We start from the raw sequence: 24314 nt of genomic DNA on the forward strand, positions 1-24314 counted from the left end.
GAATGCATGTATTTATGTGTATTATTAGAGTAGGGAGTCACTAACTGAGCAAGGAAAATTCAGGGGACAGATCAGTGTGTCCATATTTGAGATCTATTAGTGAGCGGTGGGTAGGGGGAAAGGATAGTAGTACATGGGACATGGGAAAGAAGGGAGGGGGAGAGATGATATATATATATATATATATATATACATACATATATATATATACACTCACTAAACAATATTTCTATATAAAGAAACAAGTCTCTAGAGCACCCTCTGTCAACCTAATAATAAGTCAAAATAAGAACAATATAAATAATATAAATCCTATAATAAACAAATCTCCAGGTTAGTCCTAAATTTCCACCCTCCTCTTGTGGGTGACAGACTATTTCTGGGAAGAACCACCCTTTTCTCTATCATCTTATTCCCTACTCCAATAAGATATTCTTAATTTTTTCTACCTTCAAACCTCAGACCATGTATATTCTTGTCCTAAATCTCATTTATGACAAGGTCCTCTCCTTCTTTCTCATTTCCCTCTCTCTTCTCTCCCTCTTCCCCACCTTTCCCATAACCATCATGCATTGGCAGATCTAAAATATGAAAACACTGACCTGTGCTTTGAATTTCCCTGCTCTAATCAAAGAGGGGAAAGAGAACTCAAAAGGACATATCCTCTCCTTAAATTCAAGAAGGCCGTAAGCAGCAAAATTGCCTTCACTCAAAAACCACCTCGGGCTATCTTCTAAACTATGAATAATTCACTCATGTGACCATTCTTTCATTTTCTAAGATAAAGAAAAAAATAAGATAACTACATCAGGTTCCTTAGTGAAAGGGAAAAAGTGGATTAACTGGATAAGCAATCTTATTTCATGCATTTTAAGTGCTGCTGATATCTTTTAGAAAAAAGAACCAGGTTTCAGGTCTTTAAAACAGAATGAGGCAGCCCCATTCAATAATAAATCCTATCAAAAAAGACTTTCAGGACTGTGAGTCACTGCCTGAACTTGCCCCACTCTCTCCCTCATCTGCCCACTGTGCACAAGTGAAAACCTGGGCTCAGGTAAGAAGTACTGGGGAAAAACTTGAGCTATTAAAGATTTCTTTTCTTTTTCAAAAGTCAATAGGAGGGGCAGCTAGGTGGCGCAGTGGATAGAGCACCGGTCCTGGAGTCAGGAGTACCTAAGTTCAAATCCAGCCTCAGACACTTAATTACCTGGCTGTATGGCCTTGGGCAAGTCACTCAACACCACTGCCTAGAAAAAACTAAAAAAAAAAGTCAATAGGATTGTGACCTCTTTCCTGCACTCCTTTTGGGGAGAATTTCCCACCTTTCTGCCTTAAACTGTCACCTCCCTTTTAGAAAACTTCTAAACCCAATTTTTAAAATGGTACTACTTGCCCAAGGGAAAACAAGAAAAGAAAATGGCTTAAAGGATGGCAAGAAAGATTTGGTCCATATCCCTGTAAGTAGAAAAGTGAGCATAACAATACTGCTGCTGCTGCAGCCAGTATTACTACTTACTATTGCTACTGCTGCTGTTGCTACTACTACTACTACTACTACTGATAACAATAATTTGTGTAGCATTTACTATGTTCCAGGCACCATACTAAGCACTTTACAATTATCATCTTATTTAATCCTCACAACTACTCTGGAAGGCAGGTACTATTATTATTCCCATTTTACAGATGAGGAAATCAAGGTAAAAACAAGTTAAGTGATTTGCCCAGTCACAAATGTCTGAAGCTGGATTTGAATTCAAGTCTTCCTAATTCCTAGTCTAGCCCTCTCTCCACTATTCCTGGTAGTCAGGTGACACAGTGGATAGAGCACTGGTCTTGGAGTCAGGAGGACAGGAGTTCAAATCCAGCCTCAGATACTTGACATTTACTAGCTGTGTGACCTTGGACAAGTCTCTTAATCATGATTGCCTCACACCCTGGGCCATCTCCAGTCATACTGATTCAGATCTGGCCACACTGGACCCAGATGGTTCTGGAGGAAAAAGTGAAGCTGGTCTCTTAGCACAGAATTCCCTCACTCAAACCCAGTTCATGTGCTTATCATGGCATCACCTCCCTGATGTCATGGTTTTCTTCAAAAATTCATTCAAGAACAAAGGACAAACAAAATACCACCTGAAAGGAGTTTTAATTTTTCCTTTCCTGGAGATTTCCTAGGGCATAATACAATTGGAAAGCATAGACTTCTTTATAGTTCTTTACCTCTCTAAGTATACAGAGATCTACTTACACTATTTATGCATTATGTATTAGAAGCATTTATAGACATACTTTTAAAAAATAGAAGATAGAAGTAACTCTAATCTGACAAAAACAATACCAATGACAAAAATTCTTCCATTCGCTGATGCCCCAAAATTATAATATTCTATAAAAATATAATATTCTATAAAATATGTCAGTTTGGGAAGGGATCCTTTTTATAAACAAACTGGCAGCAACAAGCATATCCTAAGCACTTCCTATGAGCCATTCTGTAGCTATCTTGCAGAAGACTAATAGCTAGCATTTAAGATTTGCAGAGTGATTTCTGTGTTTTATCTCAGTTGATCCTCACAACAAAGCTCTGTGAGGTAGACGCTATTATTATTCACTTTTTACAGATGAGGAAACTGAGGTGAAGAGTCCTTAAAGTGATTTGCTTAGATTCATACAGCTGGCAAATCTCCAAGAAGGACTTTGGCCTCCCAGGTCTTCCTGACACCAAGTATATAGCATTCCATCTATGCCACCCGCTTGCCTAGATAAAATGATGTAGACTCATGGATCAGCTAGGAAGCATAGTGGATAGAATATCAGCTCTGGAGTCTAGAGGATCTGAGCCAAATCTGACCTCAGACACTTGCTAGTTGTGTGACCCTGGGCAAGTCACTTAACTCCAAATGCCTTGCCAAAAAAAATGTAGAATCATAAATTTAGAATTAAAAGGGTTAGAGGGCACCTAGTATAGTTCCTTCACAGATGAAGAAAATGAAGCCATTTTGAGAGAGGCAAAGAGATTTACACATAAGCAATAAGAGGCAAAGGTGGAATTTAAACCCTGTCTTACAATTCTCTATTTCATCACCCTGCCTCTCTCAAGATCATATAATTAAGAGGCACATTCCTATGATGTAGTTTTATGATATCGTTAAAATGTCCTTACCTACCAAAAGAATGGCATCAAGTCATTTAAAATCTGGGGAAGCACAATTCATCAGATCCTTCCTGATAACTGGGATCCCAAGAGCAAAGAGAAAACAGAGATGCCAAAAGTTTTATGTGGGAGCTTGTTGCTATGCCAGGGCTGACTTTACTTGCAAGTGAATACTTCCCAAGCATTCTTTTTTATATCATATCACTGAATACTAGAGCCCATGAGAAATGTTCAAAGTCTAAAACAACCCATATATTGCTAACTCCTTTGTACAAGCACAAACACTCTTATAAAACTGGAAAGGAAGTAACAAAACCCATGTTTTGGGCTGATGAGCCATTTTTGTTTTGCTTTGTTTTAATTTTTAATTATTTTTATTTACTTCATCAACTATTTCCCAATTACATGTAAAAAATTAACAATCATTTTTTTTAAATTTTGAGTTCCAAATTCTCTCCCTTCCTCCTGCCTCTCTCCCTGTCTTTGAGAAGACAAGTTGACATCAATTATGCATTTGAAGGATGAACCCCTTCTTTACTAGAATTAAAAAACAGTCACATATGCAGTTAACTCAAGCCAACTTAACTAATTCCCCCAGTCTCAAAAAATTTGGAAATGTAAATGGGGTTTTTTTGTTGGTTGGTTTGTTGGTTTCTTAAATCATAAATACCACCTACCACAGATGGAGCCTGAACCTTCGGATTTCATAGAATCATCAAGAATCTTTTGGATTTCTGCCAATGTATTCCGAGCTTCCTCCAGCTCTCTCCAGATTAGATATACATCCTCTCTGACTGCAGCTCCTAGGATGGGGAATACACAGAACCGAGTGGTCATCTGATGAATAAAAGGCAACAGTCAGTAGATCTAATCCTGTTGACCTTATTGTTAAGATTAACACTTTTAGTTGTAGGATTTGAGAAGAGCACTTTTATTAACAATGCTGTAGAACAATACTTTGATGTAAGAAAAGATCAACTACTGCAAGGTTTTGCTTTATTTTTCTCAATTCAGGCTTAATTTCCCTAAAACCCTCTACTATAAATTTCATCCCTACAGAAAAGTTTAAATCACTGAAATCCACCTAAACAAACAATAAACATTAAAAGAAAAGTAAAAGTGTTGATGACTTGGGGTCATGGTTGTGGGAGTTTTTGATTCAAGGGAGAGATAATGTTTTTGTGATTTATCTAGATTTCTTTATTTTTTAAATTTAGATATATTTCTACAATTGTGAACTACAAGACTACCTTAACATTTCTGATTTAATTAATTTTATCACAAAATTCATAGCTATTTAAGTGACTTAATATACAGACAAAAGGAGTAAAATCTTACCCCTCAACCTCGGTTTTATACCTGATGGTAGGATGTTGTCATAGTCAGGGAGGCCTTGATTCAGATCTTGCCTCAAACACATAATAGTTGTGAGGACTTGGTTGTCATTTAATTTTTTTATGCCTTAGTCTTATAAACTGAGGAGGCTAGATTCAGTGGCCTCTAAGAGACCCTAACTAACTGTTCCAAAACTCTCATTCTATGCATTTGTTCTTTATTTCTCTCTAGGTCTTCTAGAAGTTTTATCACCTTTAGACCTGTTTTTCATTCTTCCTTTTTCCTTTTTTCACAGAAACACAGAACTTTAGTATTGGAAGAAACTTCAGGGTCTCCTAGACCAATCCGTGCCTGTCTTTCAGGTTCTCCAATAAGGAGAATAAACCCACCCTCTTCCAAAGAGCTATCTGTTCTACTTCCTAGCTCTAAACATTAGGAGTTTTCCCAACATCAAATCTAAATTTGCTTCTTTGCAACCCTCACCCATTAGTTCTGGTTCCATTCTCTCAGATTAAACTAATCCAGTAATGTTACTCTTTTAAATACTTGAAGACAGACATCATCCCCTGTGTCTTTTCTTCTCTTTGTTTCTATAATATGATTGTAATAAAAGTGTGTGTAGTTCTAATTTGCTAATTTCACTTTTTATCAGTCTTAATAAATTCTTGTTGACTTGACTGGACTTATTAAAGGAAACATAACAAAGTGAATAGTTAGGTGGCTCCCTCCAAGCCAGGAAAACCTAAAGGCAGACCTCCCTCTGTCTTATATTGACTCTAGAGCCCTAAGAAAGTCTCTAAATACTCTAAAAAACTCCATAATAGATGAAGTTGGCAGTCTATTAGGTCTCTGTCACTATCACTCTTACTTGTGTCTATCCATGCTCCTTATCCCCATCCATTTATCTTTTGTTTGTTTTTACCAGTTCTATGATTTCATCTTAAGAGAATTACCTGGGGCCAACAAAAGATTAAGTGATATCATAATCACAGAGCCACTCTATGTGAGATTGAAACCTAAAGTCATCCTGACTACTGTTACTCTTTTCTCATTTTCAAGGCACCATAAAATTCCAGTAAATTTTGTTGTTCAATCATTTCAGTTATGAATGACTTTTTATGATCCCACTTGGCAAAGTTACTGGAGTAGTTTTCTATTTCCTTCTTCAGTTCATTTTACAGATGAGGATACTAAGCAAACAGGTTATGTGACTAATCCAGATTTTGACTCAAGAAGATGAATCTTCCTGATATCAGATTCAATCCACTGCACAATCTAGATGCCTCCTTCAGAATATTAAGATATTATAATTTATCCAGTCACTCTTCAATTATTGGACTATAAGTTAATTCCATTTTTGCTACTAGAACATTTTGACACAATATTTTATGATTTAGGAGAGGTTAGAATTTTCATAAAGAAATTATTGGTTCAAAAGGTATGATCAGTTTTTTGCTTCAGCATATTGCTATGCCACTCTTCAAAATGACTACAACAATCAATAGTTCTATTAACAAAGCACTATAACATACCTGTTTCTCCATAGTTCTAGTTCTACCAACACTGAATTTTAGCAATTTTTTATGTTGTTCCCATTCAAATGGATGAAAGACAGTATCATAAGGTTATTGGAGTTCATATTACTCTGATTATATTTGCATTTTTTCATTTGGTTATTATTCCATCTTTCATAATTTGCTTTTTCATTTCAATTGCCCACTGTTCCCCTGAGTTATTATTTTTATAGATAGTATACCCTAAAGCTTCAGGATGTTATCCTTTTAGCTGTCATACAAATCTTCAAAAATATTTCCATTCTGTTTATGTTTAATTAGAGGTAATTACTTTTGTAATATAAAATCTTTTTCTCTTTTTTAAAGCAAATCTTGGGGCAGCTAGGCGGTGCAATAGAGCACTGGCCCTGGAGTCAGGAGGACCTGAGTTCAAATTGACCTCAGACACTTAATAACTACCTAGCTGCATTACCACGGACAACTCACTTCACCCCATTGCCTTGCAAAAATCTAAAAAAATAAAAATCTATAAATTTTGTCACTCTCTTGACAAGTAGCTACCCACTGTTCCTAGAGATTGCTTCCACTTTCTTGTTCCTGCTTCACAAAACATTTTCCCTGAGCCACTGTGTCCCAATGCTTGGTCTAAAGCAATGGTTTGTTTCAATGCTGCACACAATTACTCTAATTTTTTTTTTTTGACAAGAACACTAAGAAAAAATTTGACTGTTTTCCAAATGACATATCACTATCTAATTTCTAGTAACAAATACAAGTATCCTAATGATATGAGCTACTTTCAAGTTTCCCTGGTGTAGTCCTGGTCCACCATAAAATGTTCCACAATGCTCCCCTAAATTTAAAACCCTATATTTTAGAGAACCATACTAATTACCCAAGTATAAAGAAAATATCAACCCCTAAGATACTGCTGAGCAAAATGGAATAAAATATTTTTATTTGTAGTGAGAGAGAAAGAAACAGAGAAAAAGGGAAAGATAGAGTGATAGGCAGAGAATTAAGAGAAGCAAGAGTAAAGGGAAAAGTTCCTCCCACTTTGGGATTAGTCAAATTAAAAGACAGAATATTAATAGCTGCAACTCATAAAGAAGGAAGTGACAAGCTTCAGACATGAAACCTGTCCACCAAGGCTTTGCAGCTATCAATAGCTTGGGGAATGAAATCTTACATGAACCCAACTCTAAACTGAAACACTAAAAATATAAGTGCTTTGCTGCCAAATGTAATCCTTAAACCCACAATTCTTGCCCACTGCTGTGACTATGAGGCTGGTTTGTATTTGGCTGCTAAAATGCCCTTGGTGTTAAGCAGCAGTCTACCATGTTAAAAAAAAAATTTCAAATGTTTTGAGGTTTTCTTTCTCTCTCTCTCATAGATCCATTGAATAACAACTTAAGTAGGAGGAAACCATAAGTAAATATGAAAAGAAAACCAGCAGAAGAAATGAATTATAACTCCCTGGGGACAGTAGTGACAAGCTCTCTATTCTATTCTCCAGGCATATTAAATTATCTATTGGCTCCCTCAGTGTTAACCCACCATTTAAAAAAAAGACCTGACAACTTCTGCAAATATATATAGATAGATAGATAGATAGATAGATAGATAGATAGATAGATAGATAGATATGTATGGGAGGTCTGCCTGTTCTCATGTTTTTATCAAGAATATTCAATACATTCACAAGCCACCCTCATAAAGATTTTATAAAGATTTAGACAGCAGGCATGCACATAAAACCAACCAAAATAAAGAATAAAATAATTATAGAAAGACATATGTGGATATTACAAAGTTATCTTAGCAGAACCAGGAATATATGTACATTGTTTTTAAGGGATGGAAGGAAGGAAAGAAGAAAGAAAGAAAGAAAGAAAGAAAGAAAGAAAGAAAGAAAGAAAGAAAGAAAGAAAGAAAGAAAGAAAGAGAGAGAGAGAAAGAGAGAAAGAGAGAGAAGAAAGAAAGAAAAAAGAAAGAAAAAAGTTTTATAAGTACACAAATGGTTGTTGTCATTGAGTTGTTTTCAGCTGTGTCCAAATCTTCATGATCTCATTTGTTTTTTTCCTAGGCAAAGACACTGGAATGGTTTATCTTATCCTTTTCCAGCTCATTTTACAGATGAGTAAACTGAGACAAACAGGGTGAAGTGACTTGTCCAGGATCACACATTTAGTATCTGAGGTCAAATTGAATTCAGGGAGATGCTCTAACCATTGCACCACTCTATTCCATTTTGCACAGCACTATCTTAGAGGTTGATACTTTCTTTACACTTGGGTAATTAGTATGGTTCCCTAAAATATAGGGTTTTAAATTTAGAGGGGCATTGTGGTGAACCAAGACTACGTCAAGGAAACCTGAGAGTAACTCATATCATTAGGACAATTACGTTTGTTACAGAAATTAGATAGTTAAATGCTATTGGAATTTGGTCGAATTTTTTCTTAGTTTAATCCCTTAGTGTTCTTGTAAAAAAAAATTAGAATAATTGTTGTGTGGAACATTGAAACAAACCACAAAGCTATCATTTGATCTCTTCGTTTATTAACTTAATTTTAATTTCATAAAGTATATGGCAAAAATATTTGGTTCTTTTCTTTCTTCTTGATTAAGCTATAAACAGTTTGAATTAAGTGGTTTATTTGGAAATTTACTTCCATTTTTGGTTCCTCTAATTGGTATTGATATATGAAAATATACTTATAGTACAAATAATAAATTTTGTAAAATCAAAAAACTATTGGGTCAGTAGTTGATGTTTTCTTGATTAACACTTTGGGGGGGGGTGGATGGGAGAGTCAAAGCACTGTTCATAATCTTTTCAGTTTGTGAGCACCTCAAAACACTGTCACCTCCCCCAGAGATTTCTTCTTTATATCAGTCAACAAGAATTTTTTAAATGCTTACTATAGGCCAAGCACCATATTAAAAAGTAATTGAGAAACAAAGGAGACTCTTCCCATAAGGATCCCTCTCATTCTAATGCAACCAACTATGTAGGAACAATATATATAGGATATTGTATCTGATCAAGTCAATTCACTCTTTCTAACTTCTTCAGTTCATCACCAGTTCCTCACATGGTCCATCAAATACTGAAGTGGCAGAGTCCAAACAAGCTGGTTTCACTACAGTTGCCAATGAAAATAAAACATTATAAAAATAGCAACTCTGTTCTATTTCTTCTGTTTTTTTGCACTCCTACCAGTTTTCAAGTACAACTGCACTCTAAATGATCTAACTTGACCAAAATTCATACCAAAATATTTATAGGCTTATTTTTTTTGCTTAACTACTTTTTTAAGTTTTTAATTTTTATAAATATCTTGGGAGATGTTTGTTTAGAAGTATGTGACCAACCATGCAAATGGTTAAAATGAATGTCTTTCTACCTTTTCCAAAATAAGCAATCATGGAGTCTCTCTCCATATCTACATTCATTATTGTGCATTTTTCCCTTATCTCACACTTTCCCTCCAATCTGTAAATTCCCAATCTGCCTCTTACTAAGTTAGACATCAGTCTCTCAGATCAGTTATAACCCAATACTGACATGAACACCCTCAAACAGCAAAAGTTGTGCAGGTACCACTGGGAAAATCCTCCTTGGTTTCCCCTGCTCCCACTCCCACACCAGCACACCCATCAGGGAAAAAATTACTCTTAGTCAGTAAAATAATCAAAATATTTTGCAGCTAACAAGATTTTTAAGTTTCAGAGAAATGGTAGGGACAATTTTGTTAGCCAGGAGTTTTCTATTAAGCTAACTCTTTCCCCTAGCCTTTCCGGAGCCTTTTTCCCTCTCCATCTTATCCAGTAAGACATGTCTTGTAAAAAAGTATGAAAAAGCAGGGAGAAAATCAGTTCAGCAAAACTAGCACATTAACTCAGTTTTGTCATAATTTACCATATTCCATACTGTTATCCAGAGTCTCCCTCCTCTTCAGAGTAGGAAGGGAAAGTAAACTTTCTTTTCTCATCTCTCTGAGTTTAGTCATTATAACTGTTCAATGTTCAGTTTCATTTTTTGTTGTTTTTTTTCTGTCTACAAAGTTGAAATCATTCTGCATTCTGCTTACTTCATTCTGGGGCAATTAATAGTTTTCCTAAATTTCTTGTTAAATTTTCATATTTGTCATTTCTTACAGTCATGTCATAATTCATTAGTCATATACTACAATACACATGGCCAATTGATTAAATACTCTGCTTTCAAGTTGTTTGCTACCAGAAAAAGTTGACTATAAATATTTTCATATAAATAGGACTTTTTTCTCTGTCTTTAATCACCCTGAAATACAAGACCTACTAATGGGATCTTTGGGCAGCTAGGTGGTGCAGTGTACAGAATACCCAGCCTGGAGTCAGAAAAACGTATCTTTCTGAGTCCAGTCTGGCCTCAGATACTTACTAGTTGTGTGACCTTGGACAAGTCCCTTAACCTTTTCTGATTCATCTGTTTTGTAAAAAATTAGTTGGAGAAGGAAATGGCAAGCTACTTCAGTATTTTTGTCAAGAAAACCCAAATGGGGTCACAAAGAGTTAGACATGACCAAAATGATAGACTTAATTAGTATTCTACATTGCTTCCTAGAATCTCTCAATTGAAATCCAATATTTTGTGAGGCAATATTGTTTCTATCATACTCATTCATAGTATTTGGCAAATAAGATTGTAATATTTTGTAATCTCAATCATTTTTGCCCCTGAATGTCATGACTTTGTAAGATGCTAAATGCTTGCTGGCTAGGTAGTGGTTTGTAAGGTTTTTAAGCCTTCTCATGTTGGTGTTCAGTTGTTTCTGACAAAAATAGTGGTTTGCCATTTCCTTCTCCAGTTCATCTTACAGATGAGAAAACTGAGGCAAACAGGGTTAAGTGACTCACACAACATCCAAGGTCAGATTTGAACTCAGTAAGATGTCTTCCTAACTTTATAGTCAGAACTATAACCACTGTACTACCTAGCTTACCTTCTTCTAAAGAATGACTATTTCGAACTAGTTCAATTTCTTTATCCACTCCAGACTTACCAGATGGATCTAAGTTACTGATATCAGTGCCATAACTTTGCCATAACAATTTATATTGTATATTCTATCTTCTAATTTATATTGTATATTCTATCTTCTAAGACACTGAAGTGGTACAACAGACACGATACTGCTCCACACTCCCAGGAAGGAAAACCTGACTTCAAATCCTAATTCAGACACTTACTAGCTGTGTGTCACTGAACACTTAGGTTTGGTTTGCCTCAGTTTTCTCATCTGTGAAATAGGGATAATTAACAACAGCTACCTCCCAGAGCTGTTAAAAGAATAAAATGAGACATTTGCAAAGTGCTTTGGAGATCTTAAAGTTCTATTTAAATTGTAGGGATTATCATCATTATCATTATTATTCTCTTTCTCCAATTAAAATATAAGCTGAAATCTACCCAACATACTGGGGCTCTTCCTCTAGATCTAAAAATTGTTCTGTCTATAAATTATCTCTTCCCCTCACTACTTGACCATCTCAGTCATTTTAGCTGTCACACATTTCTCTTATAGTATCCTTTGTCATTATTTCTACATCATTCTTTAATCATATTATAATGCAGTTTATTAATGCTTTTATTGTCCTCTGAGTGAGACATAATTCTAACTCTTCAGACACTGTGGTATTCCTTGACTCAAAGTCATATAACATTATCAAAATAATGTTTTTTTTAGTCTGGACCTATAATTTCACCAGTGTAACAAACTTCCAGTGTGGGTATTCCTCAACTGGTAAAAATTGTTAATTCATCTGTAATCTCCTCATTTGATTGTGCATGGGAGAGGTTAAGTGACTTGTTATTATCCACAAGCTTTGCTCATGTACAGGGCAAGTCTTCTTGACTCCACAGATGTCTCTATCTACGATGCCATGCTACTTTTCTTCACTGAAGAATAATGATTTGAAAAATATGAGCTTTTGTTTCAGGGAGAAACTACTCCTAATTACTAATCTGCCCCCACTCCCCATCCTTCCTTCTATTAAATTCTGGACTCAGTGCACTGGCCATCTCTATTTTTGTACAATATTTAAAGTTTGATGAACAAGTCTTATTCATCTAACCATATATCATAATCTAGACAATAAACAATCCTCATTGATTTTTCTTTTTTCCTGTTTGTATAGTTCTGCCAAACTTTTGAGGATAATTACAGGTCTCATTCAGAGCCAAGAGGTTTTAAAATGTTCTGATATTTTATGCAATCAGCACATTATCTCCTACAAACAAGAATATTTGGAAGATCTTTTTTCCTATTTGGACTTTGCCCTGAACATCCTCCATAACAGTGGCAAACACCTTCAGTGAACATACAAGAACTCCTTTTGTATTAATCACAAAATAGTTAACATTTACAGAGTTCTTTAAGGTTGATGAAATGCTTCACATTCACTATTTTATTTGATCCTCATGAGAACCCAATGAGTTAGGTTCTGTTGTTGTCTGCCTTTTGCAGATGAGAAAACTGAAAGAGGTGTTAAATAACCTGAAAGATCACACAGCTAGTAAATGTCTGTCTAAGGCAAAATTTGAACTTGGGTCTTCCTTACTCAAACCCTAGAACTCTAGTCACTAAGCCAGCTAGTTGTCTGCTTGATATTGATGTGTAGAAGAAGAAATACTAATGTTAACACTTTAAGGTTCCCTTATGAAGTGTGGAGACTTTATCATTTTGAAGTAGAACTAGTCAACCATAGTAGTCACTGCATTCAGCTTGGAGCACAAGGTTCACTCCAGACTGACACAAATTCAGTCTCTTGAAGCCAAAAGCAGATTCAAGAAGTATGAAATTTGGCAGCACAGAAGATGCATACCTTTAGACTCAAGGGAGAGATAGCTCTGGAAATCAAGAGCTCTTTTACAAAGAGGACATGCTCTTCTAGACCCTTCAGTACCAGAGTGGTGAGTTGTCATATCCACATATTCCCTACATGTGTGCCCTACTATCATTGGATGTCCACTCTTTCCATGTCTGCTTCCATGTATTTGCAGGAGAATACACTGTGAAAATGTGGGGACTGTTCCCATAGCCACTGATCTTATTATACCATATGGATCATAGCTATACTAAGAGGTAATGTTTGTATCTATAGGTTGATTGTTAATAGGGAGTACATGAATGGGGACTCACAAGAGATGATGATGAAAAACATAGAGATATGAGTAGTACTAGCTACTACACATTAGAACCTAGGAATAGCAACAACTCAAGTACAAATTGTGAACCAAAGGGGGTATTCTCCTTTACTAAGTTTACTGATTACCAATAATTCAGGGTCACTGAAACTTTCTCTGTTGTTGCATAGAATCGTGTATAATTTTAACATGTTCATGGAAGACATCTTGTTGGATATCAAAGATAACCTGTCAACCTCTTAATTTGGCCTTTGGACAGTCCTATGAATATAGCTGGTAACTCTTCTCTTTAATGTTTAATGCTTTCCGGAGCAGGAGAAGATTCAAGGGTTTGGCATTTGAATATACCCTTGAATCTTCTCCAGTCATTAACATTGACATGCCCCTGAAGCAATAAATTATTTCCTTTTTAAAATATCAGATCCCTACTAAGCAATGTTCCCCTCAGGGATCTGAAATAGTATCATTCCAAGGGCAGGTGGGGAAGGGAGGCAGCTGTCAGGGGCTGTTGCCCTTGAGATATCTCAAATATAGCAGAGGGGGAAAGGGGGATCTAGAGAAACAGAAACCATCCTGCAAAATTTGATGAACAAGTTCTATTCATCTAACCATATATCATAATATTTTTTTGAAATTTCAGGTGAGAAATTGGCAAGAACCTTAGACTTAATCTGATGGGATTCCCTTATTTTACAGTGATGGGGAGAAGGAAAGCATGGAATTTTTATCACCTGCCATGAGTCCTAAAAATCAATTATATAAAATGAAAAGGAAAAAAAATCATTTGTGTAAAGAATTCAGAGCATTTATTAAGTGCTTATTATGTACCAGGAACTATGCTGAAAATTTTGTTGTCTTTCTGTCATGCTCAACTCTTTGTGACTTCATTTGAGGTTTTCTTGGCAAAGATACTGGAGTAATTTCTCCAGCTGATTTTACAGATGAGGAGACTGAGGTAAACAGGGTTGAACTCAGGAAGAAGAAGTATCCCCTGACTTCAGGTCTGGCAATCTAGTCACAGTGCTACCTAGCTAACCCTCTTTATACATAATAGATGCTTAATAAATGCTTATGGAATTGAATTTTAATATGTCATAGGTTGCTTATCCATTCCTTTTAGAGGAAGCCTTGCATTTGAGTCTCAACTCTTACACTTACTAGTTATGTGACTTTAGATTTGTCATCTATAAAATGAAAGTCAGGAACATTTCAGTTCTAAGTCTATTATACCATCATACCTTATTGATGGACATTTGGATTATTTTGATTTTTTGTTTATTATAGAAAGTGTTATATAATAAATGTTATAAAAGAAAATAATATAAAATAGATTAATTTATAAATAACCCCTCACCATTCTAATTCATTACTCATTCAACTATCAAAGTGATTTTCCTAAAACATAAGTATGATCTTGTCATCCTTCTCCCCACTTCCCCCTAACTCTGTCACCCCTAAACAAAACAAAAGTAATCCTCCAATGACTAGCTACCTATTTTATCTTCCAAGATCAAATGTATGTTCTTCTCTTTTACATTTCTATCTTTTCACAACTCAGTTTCTTCCTGTTTCAAAATCAAATGAGATATTTGTTAAGTGTTTAGTTAATTTATAGACATACTTATTCCCTTCCCTCTCCCCTTTCCTTTCTAGTATTCTCACATGTTTCTCCTCTCTCCATGCTTTGTAAACCAGACTTAGTAGTCTACTTGCTCCTCTACATATGTGATACTCCATCTCTTTCTCCAATCTTTGATCTGGCTATCTTCCCTGCCTGAAATCACCTCCATTACTTGGAATCCCTGACTTCCACCAAGACCCAATTCAAACTAGTTTATCTACTAAGCCTTTCCTAATCCCAGGTCCCTCCCTAAATCTAGTAATGTATTTATAAATATTTATCTAATTATAGTTTTATATATCTATATGTGTTATATACATATATATAGTTATACACAAAATTAGTTATAATTGTTATAGTTATATAGTTAGTTATAGTTATAGTTATCTACATGGCAGTTGGGTGCCTGAGTGGAGAGAGTGCTGGTCTTGGGGGATCAGAAAAACCTGAGTGAAAATCCTTTATAGACTTGGAAACAAGCTGCTTTATCTCTTACCCTTAGTTTAACTGACTATGAAATGGGGATAATAATTTGTCTTATAGTGTTTGAGTTCAGATGGAATAATATTAAGTATGTTGCAAATCTTAAAGAATTTTAGAAATGGGGGCAGCTAGGTGGCACAAGTAGATAGAATACTGGCCATGAAGTCAGGGAGACCTGATGTTCAAATCCAGGCTCAGACACTTAATAATTACCTAGCTGTGTGATCCTGGGCAAGTCACTTATCCCCATCGCCTTAAATAAAAATAATTTTTTTTAAAAAAGGAATTATACAAATACTGGCTTTTATTATTGTATGAGTCCTTGTCCTCAAAGAGCTTAAGGACTATTTTGCTGATCATTATATTCCCTAACTTTCAACAATGGCAGCTAAGTGGCCCAGAGAATAGAGTCCCATCAGGAAAGACCTAAATTCAAATCTGGCCTTGGACACTTACTAGCTATGTGATCCTGGGTAAATTATTTTGTCCTATTTTCTTCAGTTTCCTTATCTGTAAAATGATCTGGAGAAGGAAATGGCAAACCACTTCAGTATTTTTGTCATGAAAACCCCAAATGAGGCCATGAAGAATCAATATGACTGAATGACCATTCTGACTCTGGAGTATACAAAACCTGTATTCTAATCTTGTTTTTGATATTTCCTTTCTATGGAATCTTGAATAAACCATTTACTTTCCTCAATTTCTTCACCTACAAAATGGACCTGGATTAGATGACCTCTGAACTCCTTCCAACAATAGATTTGTCCTGTGTGTAAAGCACGGGAGATGTAAGATAAAAATTAAATTGCCTCTATCCTCAAGGAGTTTATATCCCAGTGGAGAAGAGACTTATATCCTGGATCTATGTACTTTTTCTTTTAAACATTTTTGCTAACTGTATTACAGTGTAATTGGCTTCCCTTATAATCCTGTATATTTTATTTTATGCATGTAAATATATTATTCTAGGAATTTGGGCATAGAGTTTACCAGCCTACTAAAGAGACATAAAATCTCCCTGAACTAGGAGAACACAAAATATACATTTAAAAGTACATATAAAATCATATAAGCAAAGTTAAAGAAAAAGTGCTGATGGGGAGGTGGGGGGAAGCAGGCAGGGAGCAGAGTTAAGACAGGTTTCATCTATGAAGTGGGACCTGAAATTTTGGACAGCTAGGTGATTCAGTGGATAGAGTGCCAACCCTAGTTAGGAAGTTAGGAAGATCAGAGTTCAAATCCAGTCTCAGACATTTACAAGCTGTATGATACTGGGCAAGTCACTTAATCCTGTTTGCCTCCATTTCCTCTTCTATAAATTGAACTGGAGGGAAAAAAAACCTGACAGACCACTCCAGTATTGCTGCCAAGAAAACCCCAAATTGGGCCACAGAGTCAGACGTGACTGAAAGTGACTAAACACCTGAGGTGGTTTTAAATGAAAGCAGAAATTCTAAAGGAAGAGGGAATGTTTCAGAAATGGAGATCATTGGGTAAAGAAAGAGAGACAGGAGCTGAAATGTTATGTATAGAGAAGTTGGAGCAAGGGAAGTTATCTGAAATAAGCTTGTAATGCTAGGTAAGAGCCAGCCTGAGTACTGTAGTTTATATTTTTTCACCTAAAAACAATGGAGAATCAATGAAGATTTTTGAGCAGAGAAAATATGGGTTAGATTTGTGGTCTAGAAAAGAGCTAGCAAATGGTTTTTTGTTTTCTTTCCAGTTTTAACTGTGTGAAGTATAGATCTGAGAAGGAGGAAAAGCAATTTGGAAACTAGTGAAATAATCCAGGTGCAAAGTGATGATAACTTTAACTAGAAAAAGGGCTAAATGAATAAGAGAGAAGGGGTTAATGGAAGACAATGTGGAGATAGAAGCAATAATTACTGATAACTGATTAGTATTAAGAAGAAAAGATAATGCTTTAGAAAATGCTAACCACATGTCATATGAAGTCTGAATGCAGACCAAAGCATAATATGTTCACTTTTTAAAACTTTTGTTTTTCTTTCTTTCTTTCTTCCTTTTTCTTTCTTCCTTTCTTTCTTTCTTCCTTTCTTTCTTTCTTTCTTTCTTTCTTTCTTTCTTTCTTTCTTTCTTTCTTTCTTCTGATTTCCCCTTCTAATTGCTCTTTCACACATGACTAACATAGAAATATGTTAAATGCAATTGTACATCTATAACCTATATCAGTTTGTTTGCTCCCATGGCGGGGGGGTGGGGATGAGAAAAATATGCAACCCAATAGCTTGCAAAAGGATGAATGTTGAAAACTATCTTTGCATGTAATTGGAGACGGAAAGAAAATGAATTTAATAAATAATCAAATAAAAAGAAAAGATAAATCAAAGATGACTCCTTGAAAAGGATTGTAGTGCTTCATCAAAAACAAGAACATTCATTGGGAATAGGATTCATATTTTGGGGGGGAGTTGAATTTCATTTTAAACATTTTCAGTTTGGGATACCTGTATGACAGTCTGGTAAAAATACCCAGGAGGTTTGCTTTGGTAATTTAGAATTTAAAAGAAGGATTTAATCTGGAGATATAGATGTGAGTCATCTATGTAAAAACAACTGAATTCAGAGGAGCTAATAAGGTCATCAATGGAGAGAGTTCAGAGATGCCCCCCCCCATTAAACAAGAGGAAGATAATGATTTAGCATATGAAAAGGAATATTCAAAATCTGAGATATAATAAAATAGTTACAATTCATAGCTATACAGAATAATAATATTATATGTATAAAACACATGAAAAATCATGTTAACATTTATTAAAGCTATACAAACATAAGGGCATTAATTAACATAGGAAGATAAGAGACACAAAAATAAGGTTTAGTGTTTGGTGTGTCCATTTTCTATAATGTTATTTAATGAAAAAAAATTATTTTGAATTAATGAAACAGTACTAATTTGAAAGCTAGGTTCATCCTGAATTAACAAGAATATAAAATAGGCAACTTCATGGGATTTGATGACTGCAAATTTAAATAAAGAGTCAATATTTTGAAATGATAGTATGCACTTCCTTCTCAAGAAGACCAAGCAGCATAATAAGTTATGGGGCATTAAAATGTCCTAAGAACTTAAAATGATCATTTGGATGAGGTGAAAAAAAGTGGGTATATTGCAAGTGTAAAAGCATGGAAATGATTAAATCAGCAGTTCTTGTTTCAGTAAAACACCCCCAATGCCTCATGTTAAATTATATGTTAAAATACTTAGTTGCCAAATTGAAATTTAACATTTCCTGGTCTGGGACAGTTTCAAATTCCCAAGGTGAAGGTACAAGGCATAAATGTGAAATTGTACTTGGTCCTAAGCTATTGAAATAAATTATCCATGAACCTCAGGCAAATGTACATATTCACCTTGCCATCTGAAGAATCTAGTTTTATTAAATCAACAATACTTGTATATTTCACTTGAGCAACTTCAGAAACTATGCATTATCTCCCATACAGTATAAATATTTGCTACCATATCCTGGCATTCCCAGAATTTTCAGAAAATGATTCCAACTGAGTAGTTGAAGCACACTTTCCATACTCTGTAATAATCAACCATCACTTTTAATCTTTGGGTCAATCTTAGATGGAATTGATGATATGTTAGTGGGGTATCCCCCCCTCCAAAAAAGCCCTAGAAGCAAGATCAGAAAATGAAACTCAGTATCTGGAACCAAAAAAAAATAGATTTTGTTATGATTCATTCTCCATGGAGATTTGGAACTCTGTAACCCTCTTCCAACTACAGTTAGCCTTGTATGCTTTTGTTGAAATAGCCTGACCCAACTGTTTTTATAAAGTTACTCTGTTGGTCAGGAACTTAGAATACAAGAACATACTACTGCTTCTAATATTATATTCCAGTCTCAGCAAGCTCCCAACCTACTCCATCCAAAAAGCACCCACACATTTATCTAAAGAATCCTAAAATCAAAGAATTGAAAGATACCTCAAAGTGTCAAGCAGTCCAGTCTCCGTCTATTTAAGAATGAGCTCGAAAAGATAAAATAATTTGTTTCAGGGCACAAGGTCAATAAATGTCTGAGGACTGAATAAATAAAAAGACTGAAACTATTTCTGCAGACTGCAAAAGCACAGTGCTCTTTCCACTATACCATCCACTGGCTGATCTCTTGACTAGCTTGGATCAAGTTGATCTCTCCTTTTTCACAATGGACAACTTTCCATTTCTCATCTTTACACCATCTGTGCTCCTCTCCACTTAAATGCCCTTTTACCAACCCTCCCCCTTTGTTTCTAACACTTCCTACAAAATATAGTTCAAACCTCATCTTTCTATTGTTGTATTCCCCCACACACACCTCCTTAGGGAGGGTCTTTCCTTGGAAAGTAACAGATAGCAGTAGCAACAAAGGAAAGTTTTTTGGCAACTGTAGCTGATTTAGAAGAAGCTGAAAGCCTGGGCTGGCTTCATAACTAATAAAAATATGCTTCTGCCCCCAGGAAAAGTGAATATAGCAACTGGCAGAAATGTTAGTAAAATGCATAATCCTCCCTGCTTTCCTGAGATCTTTCACTTTATCTCTGAACTCCGTTGCTTCTTTGTTCACTCCTTGAATTGTCTGACCATCCCTTTCTGCCTCTAGTCACCCATCCTAGTTCAACCTGAAGAAATGAATTACAGTTCTGCCAAGGCACTCCCAGCACTTCTTGAAAAACCCTCGGCTTTCAGGCTTCCTCCTAGCTGAGTTAAGGGCAGAAAGGAGAACCTATGGTGAGTCTTCAGATTTCATCAGAGAGGTATCTAGGTGGAACAACAGATAAAATTGAGTCAGTAATACCTAAGTTCAAATTCTCTTTCTGACCCTTCCCAGCGATGTGATCCTGAGCAAGTCACTCAGCCCCTCTAAGTCTCTGTTTTCTCATCTGTAAAATGGAGAGAATAGCAGCACCCACCTCACTGGGATCAAATCAGCTTCTATGTAAAGCAAGTCATAACATGCCCTTTGAATGGGAACTACTTTTATCATCATCATCATCATCATTATTATCATTATTTTAACAGAGCTCCATGCTGGCCCTTTGCCAATAACTTATTAAGTACTCCAGTCTCCTCCTAAGTCTGGTTTCCCCAAATAGAGTGAGCTTATAAAACAAGCAAGCAAAAATCTTATCCTTTCTTTTTTCTTTTATTCAGCACACTGCTTCATACACAGGAGGCTCTTAAAAATGCTTGTTAGCCAAATTCTAGACTTTTCTACAACAGTTATGAGACTCTAGGCAGCCCACCAGTTGAGCGGTAACAGAACCATAATTAAAGTCATTCAGCCTTGTAAGCCATGAAACATATCCACACTGCTTCTCTGGCTTCAGTTAATGAATGTATTTGGATCTCAAGAAGAAGGGGGAAGAAGTTTCCAAAATTGCTGCTATTCTGTTAACTCTAGAACTGTTCCTATCTGGTCCTCTGATTCATAAGTAAATAATAGGATGGGTGACTGGACTTTAAATAATATTTGATGATCCTACCACTGAAGATTATCACATTTTTCATATAAAAAGTAGGATTCTAGGTCCAAATTAAGTTGGGCAAAACTGAATGGTCTTCTCACTTTAAAAAACCTAGACTTAATTCATCTAGTTTCCTACACTAACAAAAAGTAGTTTTTGGGGCAGCTAGGTGGTGTAGTGGATAAAGCACCGGCCTTGGAATCAGGAGTACCTGGGTTCAAATCTGGCCTCAGACACTTAATAATTACCTAGCTGTGTGGCCTTGGGCAAGCCACTTAACCCCATCTGCCTTGCAAAAACCTGAAAAACAAAACAAAACAAAAAGTAGTTTTCTATAGCTTCCATGGATTTTTCTACAGGAGCTATGATACTCTTAGACTCTGTGAGACATTCAAACAGTATTAAAGGCACACAACAGGTTTTTAAATTCTATTGAATCAAACTGAAAACAGAAAAATATTGCTTTTCCCAATATGCCAATCAATAAAGTTTACATAGAACTTGAAGGCTTGAAAGGAGTCACATCTTTTATTTCATTTGATCCTCACAAAAACCCTGTGAGATAGATACTATAATTATTCCCATTTTACATCTAAGAAAACTGGGACTTAGAGAAGTTAACTTGTCCAGGGTCACATAGCTAATAAGTGTCTGAGGCAGGATTCAGATTTAGGTCTTCCTGAATCCAGGGAACATTTGTAAAGTCCTCAACACAGGACCTGGCACATAAGTACTTAATAAGTCCTTCCTTCCTCCATCCCTCCCTTCTTTCCTTCCTCCTTCCTTCCCTTTTTTCCTTCCTTTCTCTTTCTTCACTTCCTTTCAAATTTCCTTCCTTCTTTCCTTCTCTTTTCCTTCTATTTCTTTCCTTCTTTCCTCTCTTCTTTCTTTCCTTTCTCCCTTCTTTCCTTCACTTTCCTCTTCCCCCCTTCCTATCTATCTGTAGATACTATAGATACTATCTATAAGACAGATAAGAGACTATGCTGTCACTTATCCTGCTACTCATCCTAATCATTGTTCTTTGCACTATCTTCTTATTTCCCTGCCACATCTACACCATTCTTGGTATGATTTTTATGGCATGTTGCCCAAAACAACACTGTAAGGATTAAAAGGATCAGAAACTGAATGAGAGCAAAGGTACAATACCTGAAGTCATGATGTAGGGGCTATTAGAATAGTCATTACTTTCTACACAGGAAATATATTTGTAATATTTCTTTTAGAGGTAGGTAAACCACACCACCCCTTTCTCTCAGTTTGTTCTATCTCATTTCTTTTTGGACTTTCTCTTTAGTTTCTTCGCAGGTCTAACCATGTGCTATTTCCTTACCTCAGGAGAGGAACAAAAATGCGAAATCCTAGAAATCTATACTGATCCAGGTCTTTTTATTCTATTCTAGAATGGGTACTACACCCTCAAAATGTTAGCAGTGGTGCATAAGAACTCTTAAGTTCCATAAAAACATGGCATTTATATTCAGTAACCATGTCAGTTCAACTTACAGGAAGTGCTCATCAGCTAATGTTTAATTACTCAGCTGGTTGAGGGTTAATTGAGTAATATGGCTCTTCCTACGTGAGAGGAAAGCTTAAGTCTTTTTTCTCCTTTCAGAGATGGTGACATTTGACATCACTTAAAAGGTTTGCCAATGGAAAAGCAGACTTAGAGAAGCTAATGCATTTCTCTTGATGTTATTCTTGTGCTTAAGGAAGCTGCCAATTGGTTAATGGTGATGCCACTGGATCTGTAGTCTAGAAATTAGATCTTCCTTACAAATAGAAATATGATTTTATAACTTTATCCAGTTTATATCAAAGCATAGTTCTTTATTAAATTATAATGGCACATATTTCGATCCATCTCATTTCTATTTCTAAACAATGTGATACCCACTTTGAGCAAGGTTCCCCAAAACACAAATACCTATTCAGTACAGTTGTCAATAAATGCCACTATCTCTAAATGAAGCCAGAGGAGGGTCCTGAATTGCTTGCTGTTTCTTGAAGTATGAAAAAAAAATCTAGTTTCAACTTTCCAAGTTGTTCTAGGGTAGCAGCTAATTTGAAAGACATTTAATTTGGGATTTGGTTTTTGGTTAAGATTTTTTATCTTTCTTGGGGGGGGGATTCTTTTGTAACTCAACATGGGATGGGATCTTGGTTTGTCCTCAAAAACTGAATTGAAATTTTGTTATTTTAACTTTAAAAAAAATATCTTGTGTCAGAGAATACCATCTGTATCCAGAGAAAGAATTGTGGAGTTTGAACAAAGACCAAAGACTATTACCTTTAATTTTTTTAAAAAACCCATTATCTTATTATATAATTTTGCTATCTCTCATACTTTATTTTTCTTCCTTAAGAATATGATTTCTTTTTCCTCACATTCAATTTAGATCTCTTGTATACCATGGAAACAATGTAAAGACTAACAGACTGCCTTCTGTGGGGGATGGACATAGAGAAGTTTGATTAGGGGAAAATTATAAAATTCAAAATAAATAAATTTTAAAAAATCTTGTGTCATGACTCACCAATTAAATTACAACAAATGTTCCAATGATGTGCCTTTCTATATTTCCAAAGCTGATTCTTGAGCATCTGACATAACCTTTGCTTCTCCAAAGCCCAGCACAGAGTAGATATTTGCTAAATGCCTACTGATTGGTTCATTTTGAAATCAAAGATGGTAGGTTATATTTGGGATTAGAAGCAAAAGGGAGTTCTTGGATATTATTGAATAGGGAAATGATATGGTCAGACTCAAAGTTAAGGAAAAATCAGTTTTGACAGCTGAGAGGATGACAGTCTAGAATGGGGAGAGGTTAGAGGCAGTAAGAACTGCTAAGTGGTTATTGCAATTTTCCAAGGAAGAGGTGATGAGAGTTCAAACTAGAGTGGTGGCTTTGAGTAGTGAGAAAGGGTCAGATGAGAGAAAGATTATGAAAGTCAAAATGGCAAGATCTGACAACTGATTGAATAGGTGAAAAGTGAAGAGTCAAAGATAACACTAATGTTATAACCCGAGGGACTAGAAGAATGGTGGTCTCTTCAATAGAAATAGAGAAGCTGAGTAGGTAGTGTTTTAGGGAAAGATAAAAAAAAAATTCTGTTTAAGATAAACTTAATTTTTTATATTGCCAAATATCCATTTTGAAATGCCCAGTAACAATACAAGCCAGGGACTTGAGAAAGAGAGAGAGAGAGAGAGAGAGAGAGAGAGAGAGAGAGAGAGAGAGAGATGGGAACTTGATATATAGATCACAAATTCCTAGGAACTGATTTTGTCACAAATAGAATAGAAAGAAAAACGTTGTCTCAGGACAGAGATATGGGCTACCCTCCAAGTTGCTGTTTCCTTGTCAGCAAAATGAAAAGAGTTGGATTATTTGGTTTCTAAGACTTCTTTCAGTTATGATATTTCGATTCTGATGGCTGGCTCTTGCCAACACATCTCACTAATAAGTTAATTTTAATTCTATGAGAAAACAGTCTAGTTGTATTCATCAA

At 35.6% G+C, this 24314-nt stretch overlaps 1 protein-coding gene across 4 annotated transcripts in view; it reads right to left on the reverse strand.

Annotated features, from left to right (window-relative positions):
* VWA3B (von Willebrand factor A domain containing 3B) overlaps positions 1 to 24314 on the reverse strand; it is a 237656-nt gene that overhangs the window by 147338 nt on the left and 66004 nt on the right. For all 4 annotated transcript variants that reach the window (XM_074213732.1, XM_074213731.1, XM_074213729.1 and 1 more), the window contains one exon: positions 3835 to 3960. In XM_074213732.1, the coding sequence (XP_074069833.1) occupies positions 3835 to 3960 (126 nt within the window). The remainder of the gene's footprint in view (positions 1 to 3834; positions 3961 to 24314) is intronic.

The sequence above is a fragment of the Macrotis lagotis genome, chromosome 1, assembly GCF_037893015.1.
Source record: "Macrotis lagotis isolate mMagLag1 chromosome 1, bilby.v1.9.chrom.fasta, whole genome shotgun sequence".
NCBI lineage: Eukaryota > Metazoa > Chordata > Mammalia > Peramelemorphia > Peramelidae > Macrotis > Macrotis lagotis.